The 7,607-nt window shown below is 38.3% G+C and overlaps 1 protein-coding gene across 1 annotated transcript; it reads right to left on the reverse strand.

The window, feature by feature from the left end:
• Positions 1–3,012: 3,012 nt before the first annotated feature.
• Positions 3,013–6,750, reverse strand: LOC131629743 (mediator of RNA polymerase II transcription subunit 20a-like). Its single transcript, XM_058900523.1, has 4 exons — positions 6,600–6,750; positions 6,206–6,527; positions 6,030–6,119; positions 3,013–3,502 (listed from the first exon to the last, which is right to left on the reverse strand). The coding sequence occupies exons 1-4, from the start codon at positions 6,611–6,613 to the stop codon at positions 3,260–3,262; spliced, it is 669 nt and encodes a 222-aa protein (XP_058756506.1). The 5' UTR covers positions 6,614–6,750; the 3' UTR covers positions 3,013–3,259.
• Between the last annotated feature and the right edge of the window lie 857 nt (positions 6,751–7,607).

Genomic DNA, 7,607 nt, shown 5'->3' on the forward strand with positions numbered 1-7,607 from the left:
AAATTAATACCTTCTATTATCCGACAAATATTTAATGAAAATAAAAAAGACGTAGATTATAGTAAAAAAATGATATCATAATATATAAAAAGTTGTTCGGATAAGTTCAAAATGCCAAAATAACACCGTAAAAAAGTCATAAACAATACATAAATAGGCTAATACTACAGAGTATGCCTAATACGAACTCCCTGTGACCTCCTCTGCCTCTTATACGCCGCCACATCGAACGCCTCACTAACCATCCTTTGTACTATGGCAACCGCCTCAGAACCGCCCTGCTCAATGATCCCTCTCTCCAATGCCTCCTGCATAATCGAGTGTATCCGCTGGCATATCGGCAGGAGATCAGTGGCATGGTGATCCTCAGCCTGCTGGTTCTCCAATAGCTCCCCGTGCGCTGGCCTAGGTGGACATCCTAGAGCATCAGGTGTCATAATAGGATGTGACACCTGATAAAACCATGTCACGTACCCATCTATGCAGTGCCAGCTCTGGGTGATCCGCATACGCCGATACTCCTCAGGTACTAGATGATGCGTCCAATCCTCAAATATAGCAATGAGATCTTGACGGGTAACATTTTCTGGAGCAGCCTCAAATTGAGATCTCGATATCATCAACACACACCCAAACTGTCTCATGTACCGCTCCGGCAGATATCTGACCATGGTGTTGACCCCACATGCCAACCATCCGGAATATAACGCGATGCGTTCGAATGGGACATCACCGTAATCACTGGAGGACATCCACTAGATGTCATCGTGAGCAGTATGATCGAGATATACACGATAATGCCCAACTTTCTAATTCCCCCTTTGGAGGAATTATCATGCAGCCCTGGGGATGACGTCAGTGTAAAAGGGATCAGAATCGTAGTCGTGGATGCGATGGAAGTAAGAGATGATCCAACTCTGAAACACAAATACGATAATATGTTAAAAAGAAATGTGATATAATCAAATGTGATATAATTAAAAAGAAATGTACTGTGAGGAGTGTGCAAGAGTTAGTCAATTGTCTGGTCCTCCAGTTCGATGCTTCATTCAGCTTCTGGTATAGGTATACCAGAATGGCGGCCTCCTAGTTCCACTCGTGAACTGTAGTCAGATCAATAAAGTACCGGAAATAAGTCATGTCCATGTAGGTTGCACTTTTGTGCACAAAGAGGGTGGTGCCTACCAATAACATGAACCAACACCGCAAAGCGCAACCACGGTGATACTCAATAAAAAGCCCATCACCCTCCTCCTCAGACTCCGCTGCCACCACCAAGTGGTTCTCATAAAGCTCTTTCAGGCTGGAGAACCGGATATGTGCCCCATTAGTTGCTCGACACTCATAATCTGCCATATTTAGGTCCATACCCAAGTAATACACCATCCACTATATGGCCTCAACCCTCTGTATCCGAGAATGGTCCAATAACCTCCCTCTGATCGGCAGGTGGAGCAGACAGGCAACATCGTAGCGGGTGATCGTCAACTCCCCAACAGGAACGTGGAAAGACGAGGTCTCCTTGTACCACCTTTCAGTAAATGCCCCCTGCATGCCGTGACTTATAGTACTATATCCGGTCATGCATAACCCGCCAAGTCCAGAACCACCTACAACATCATTAAACCACTGAGCCTGCAGTTTAAACAAATCAAATATTTTCCGCGAATGGTTCACGAATTTTATGGTAGGTCGTTTTTGTCGCTACAAAAAAACAACAATGTTAGTTAAACTGTATAAATTCATTTGAACAATTTGAAATTAAAACGATTAAATTAGATAGTGCAAAAAAAAACAACCTCGTTGTCCCAAATACGTCGAGCAACATGGTTATGGTAGTAAATCAAGAGGGGTGTGTCAGAAGGCCCTCCCGGGAAGCTGCCCGCCTCTGCGTCCTGAGCATCGTTGTGCTCAGGGTGAACCTTAGGTACCTCCTCCTCCTCGCAACCTCCTACTCCTCCTCCCGACTAACCTCACGAGAGGAAGACGCCCGAGACAGCCGACTCCTCGGTGCAGATGATGATCCTTCAGGCGGCTAATCCATTTGGACTCGGACTCGACCCTGTCCCTGTCCCATAGTCACTCCTTGTTGCACGATACTCTCGCGCCGAGCCGATACTGTCTGTGTTTGCCTCCCCTTTCTAAGTCGTGCGGTCGGTACCTGATTATCTATCATTTTCCTGAAAAAATGTCACTCATAAGAGTATGAAGAAAACAAAATTGAAACTTAAAAAAAAATAACTCAGACCAAATTTCGGAAGTGCATATTCGAAACTGGTCAGAGGTGATTTCAAAAATGCACTTCTGAAATTACATGCGAACAACCATTTTTGGCTGAGTTCCATTTCTTGCCCTAACTCAACCAAAATCTCATTTTTCTAAATCTAAAATATATCATTGAACTACAACATCATTCAACCTATAGTAATATCTTAATTTCTAATAACAAAAACAACATTTTGAATCTATAGTTGGAGATTGTTGAAACTTACAGTTTATTGAAGCTTTTAGTGTAAAGATAATGGAGCTTTGAGACTTGAATGGAAGTTGAGTTGAAGTTATAGGCTATGATATGCGTCAAATGGAACACTTGAAAATGGGTTTGAAGTTGATTTTTGTGTATTATAAAAACTGAAGGGGTGGATGTTTGCGTTTGCTGATAAACTCCAAAATATTTCGGAGATGCATCTCCAAAAACACCCCTTATAATTAAAAATAGGTGTCTTCGGATATGCATCTCCAAAATATAGGGGTAATTTGGAGTTTCAACCGCGGATCTGAGAATATATATATGGATGCAATGAAAAATTTCTTAATTATATCCAGATATTTAAAATGGATTTGAATTTTGTTATAAATTTGGGCCTCTAAACTGCATATTTTATACAGCCCCTGTGTGTATGGTTCCAACTTCCAAGCTGTTAGAACTCATTTAACTTATTTTGTATTCTGAAAGTTTAATTGTTTGGGAATTACTCTTAAACACCATAAATGACATTTAAACACTTAAAATTGATATTCAAAAGTATCCTTTTGTAATTTTAAGATGTATTTCTGAAATTCAAAAAAAGTGTATAAGATTAAAAAATAATCAAGATCTCCTCTGAATTGTACGACTCAGAAATAAATAACAACACTTCAGGAGACATGCAACAACAAAACCACTGAGTCTGATTTACACTCTTGGTGTTGGCGTTAAGCAGAAGAACTTTATTGCATTTTGATGAGAGGAAAAGCTTCAATGGTCCTAACTAACTAATTAACTCCTTAACTGCCCTCCTGACTGAACTGATGCAATTAATTGGGCCAATGCAGCAGCATACTGAACAGCTGTGTGTTGAAAACTGTAAGTGTCTGAGAGCCCATATTCCGCAAATACTGGTTCTGCTCGCATGAATTGACCGGGTAATGATTTTTTCGACAGCACTTGTCGCCATATGTCAATGAACTCTTCAAGAATTGGCTTGGCTATTTCAATTGAAGAAATAGGAAGATACTCAATCTGCAGACAAAAATTAACAAAACTTAAAAAAATGCATTATAGCAGTATAGCCCCTATTGCGAAGGCTAAACAATAGTAAACAAACTAAACAAAATTACAAGTGAGAAGAGTAGTTGTGTTACAGTAGATCCCTAAACTGCTATTTGAATCTGCTATAGTGCGCAATCACGGCACTATTGACAACACACCTAAGCAGATCAATTGAAGGCTTTCTCATCTTTAAGCAAAGAAGCCATTGCATAAAAGACTTAATCAAAAAGATTCTTTTGGATTGCTAAATAAAAGACTAGACAAAATAAGAGAGCGACAAAATCATTATTGTCATTTAAAAACATTCCCAAAAGAAGAAGAAAAAATATTGATCAATTAGATGGTGGATGTGATTAAACAGAAAACAGCTATAATTACACTATTATAAGATAATAAAATTGAAGTATATGATACCTAAGAGGAAAATGCTTCAATTAAACTTCCACCAATCAGCCTAAAGTGCAAGTTACAATTACTAAGAGCTTCCTATGAATTCTGCTAAATGTTTTAATACTGTTTAGAACGCTAGAACCCAGCCAGTGCTGCCGATCAGGGAATTCTTTCTCATTGTCAAGTTCTATGACGTCGCTGGAGTCAAGTCGATGGCAAGGCAAAGGACTGCATCATAATTTTGATAGCTTTGTGACAGATGGAAGATTGTCAAGATCGAGATCTTGCATAAGATCGGGAAGGGATGGTAAAATCGTAAAACATTAGATTGTAAGCAAGATCAGAAGATCCTACCCAATTATCTTTCTAAGATCAAGAAGGGGTAGCAAGATCGTAAAACATAAGATTGTAACCAAAATTGGAAGATCCTACTCAATTATTTTTCTAAGATCGAGAAGGGTAGCAAAAACGTAAAACATAAGATTGTAACAAAAATCACAAGATTCTACTAAAACGGAAAAAAAAATAATACTATATATTTGAAGTAATTTTCCATAATATTTTGGTAGGCAAGTGTATTTGTGGAAAAATGACTTTTTTTCATATTCTTTAGACATGTATGATATAATTCTAGTACTTTATTACCATTTACCACAGTAAGCATTTGTTAGACATTAGGGACATCCTTGGCCCAAACGAGTTTGACTTAAGCTCATTATTTAAAACAAACCCTACATCTGAAATGTTTATTCTCAAAACCCCAAATCTGAAACTTCATTTCAAAAGGCATACATTCACCGCCGTCAGACAGCCGATTGTAATGATGGTGGCCTGAAAATGGCCGATTGTGATCGAAACTGATCAAGATCACACATAATCAACAATCTTGATTTTGCAGCGATCTTACTTGATTTTGCTTCAATAAACTATTCTACTTTAGATCTATATTGTTGGGGGCAAGTGAGAACGCACGATCGTAAGATTTTAAGATCTAGATTGAGATCTTGACAATCTTGTGAAAGACATCCTTGATGGAGCAATTTCCAAAATTTAGAAGGAAAAATACTTGAAAAAGGTTTTTGCTTTTTATAATTTTAAACTAGTGCATCAAACAGCAACAGCAGCAGCCGTTGTCGATGGCGGATGGCAGTTCATGGCGGAAAAACCCTCCATAACGGCTGCTTTGCAGCACTGTTATAGCGGATTATGGCGGAAAAACCCGCAATATCGGCCGATATTTACCATAGCGACGAGCCCAGAAACCGCCATGTATATCCGCCACGGCGCCGCTATTTGATAACACTGACAGTAGAAAGGGAGAGACAGAGGTTTCAGGGTTTTTCATCTCCAATTAATTCAATGACCTTGTGTTCTATCCTGTTCTGTCCAAAAGGGAATGTTATTCAAATGAAAGCAATAAATCGTAGCCTCAAAAAAGTTGAAGAAAGAATTATCAACAAAACACCAAATAAAGCTCATTGTTTCGTGATGTCAAAGGGGGTATCTGGATGATGCATATTCTATGGAAGAAAATAAGTTGGGTATAGCTTTTAAGTAAAGATTTGAAACAACATTGTTGTACTTAACATATATATGACTAGTGGAATCAAAAGGGAACTGAAAATAAAAGAATCCCTCTAAATACATGGACTCCTGGTGTAGTCAATTGCGGAATCACACACTTTGGGGCTGGTCAATCTGGCTTATATAAAGGAAAGCAAACTATCTCTCAATATCCAGCCATGAAGCATTGACACAAACATGAACACCGGACATATCACCGACACTCATACGTCGACATTGGTAATAATCTTAAAAAACCAGTAAATTGAATGTTATCACATATGTTGGTGTCTAACACAGACATGACACGTGTCAGACACCAGACACACATTTATAAAAGGTGTCAATTCTACATAGAATTCCAGATGATGCCTAAAAGGAGCTAGGTAGGATACATAGTTTAGCATCAAAAATTGATTTTCGGGCGTTCGTATCCAAACATAAGTCATTTTATCTTAAACTTATATTTATCCAAAATCAATTTTTGCCAATGTAAGAACCAAACACACACTAACCAACGGAACAAAAAATCAAACGTGGTTACCTCCATTAAAATGCCTCTGAGATTTTCAGCTTGATTAGGAACAACCTTAATCAGTCTCAACTGAAAGTCACCCAGTTTATACTGCAAACCCTGCACCATCATCCCAACAACAATTAACCAAAAAACACAAATTCAAAACTAGAGCCAAACACAAAGAAATACCCAAAAGACTAAACCTCAAAATTAAGAGCAACTTTAGATTTATAAGACTGAAGTTTCTCCATGATAGTCAGAATTGAAGACTCAGCCTCAACAACAAGCTTATGACTGCGAATAATGAAGTAATATTTATCAGGCTGTTCCATGAGCGAAATTCCGAGAAAATCGCGAGGGAATTCAGCACTCATTGACTGGTCTCGTACATTGGCTCTGTAGAAAGTGAGAGTAGATTTCCATCTTCCTTCTTTGACGCCGCTGAAAGTGTCGACGCACTGTGAGATTTCGTTCAGTATGTGGCTGTTTACTACCGATCCTTGGGTTGGTTGCCAGTGAAGAATCCTGAAACACCATTTTCATTTTAGAAAAGTATTAGAGAGAGAGTATAAATGGGATTGGGTTGAGTGATCGTACCATCGGACGGGCATGTTGAGGTTCTGGTTCCGAGCCGGTGCCGGAAGGGACGACTGCTAGTAATCGCGATTTACTAGAAATTGTTTTACTGTGACCGATTTCTAATGCTGTTTACTTGTTTATATGTGTTTTAGAAACTGAGTTGAATAGGTTATGGGCCCAAACCCGTTTTAGGTTTAAATCTTTGTGGCATTTACTTAATATTTCATAATTTGAATGTGTAAAATATGTCTAGGTATAGTGGTCAAATCGTGATTAACGCTGAATTTGATATGGGTACAGTGGTGAAAAATGGAATGGATTTTTTTGGTCATGTTGTGTGTTAAATTTGTTGATTATTGTGTTGTCGTCAATGATGGTGATATGGGACCCATAATACATGAAAGAAGCTTGCGACACAGGGATCCATAACATTTATGGAGTCAACATTTGTCGGTGATGCATCCATTATATCTCACATGTTATTTACTAATGATTGTATTTTATTTTTCAGGACTAATAGTCATGAAGTCACGAGCATGGAAAATATTTTTGAAACATATAAGGCAGCTTTTGGACAAACGATCAAATATCAAAAGTATGAAAATTTCTACAGTCCTAATACTACCCAATAGGATAGAGAATTTATTGGTTGTGTTCTTAGTGTTCAAACATTCCTCGATACAAGAAAGTACTTAGGACTATCATCCACGGTCGACAGGAGTAAGAAGGTAAAATTTAGCTTAATCGAGAAAAGAGTTTGGAAAAAGATAAACTCTTGGACTAGAAAACGTTTCTCATAGGTAGGCCGAGACGTTCACATCAAATTTTTGCTTCAGCCAATTTGAATTTCATGGGTATTTTTATGTTACCTTCCTCCCTAATTGATGATATGAGAAAATATGGATTCTTTCTGGTGGGGTAAGTTAGGATCTCATACAGAGAGACTATATTAGTTGTCATGAGACAAACTTTTTATGCCTATGAACAAAAGAAGCATGAGCTTTACAAATTTTATTTATTCAATCT

The sequence above is a fragment of the Vicia villosa genome, linkage group LG1 (assembly GCF_029867415.1).
Source record: "Vicia villosa cultivar HV-30 ecotype Madison, WI linkage group LG1, Vvil1.0, whole genome shotgun sequence".
Taxonomy (NCBI): domain Eukaryota; kingdom Viridiplantae; phylum Streptophyta; class Magnoliopsida; order Fabales; family Fabaceae; genus Vicia; species Vicia villosa.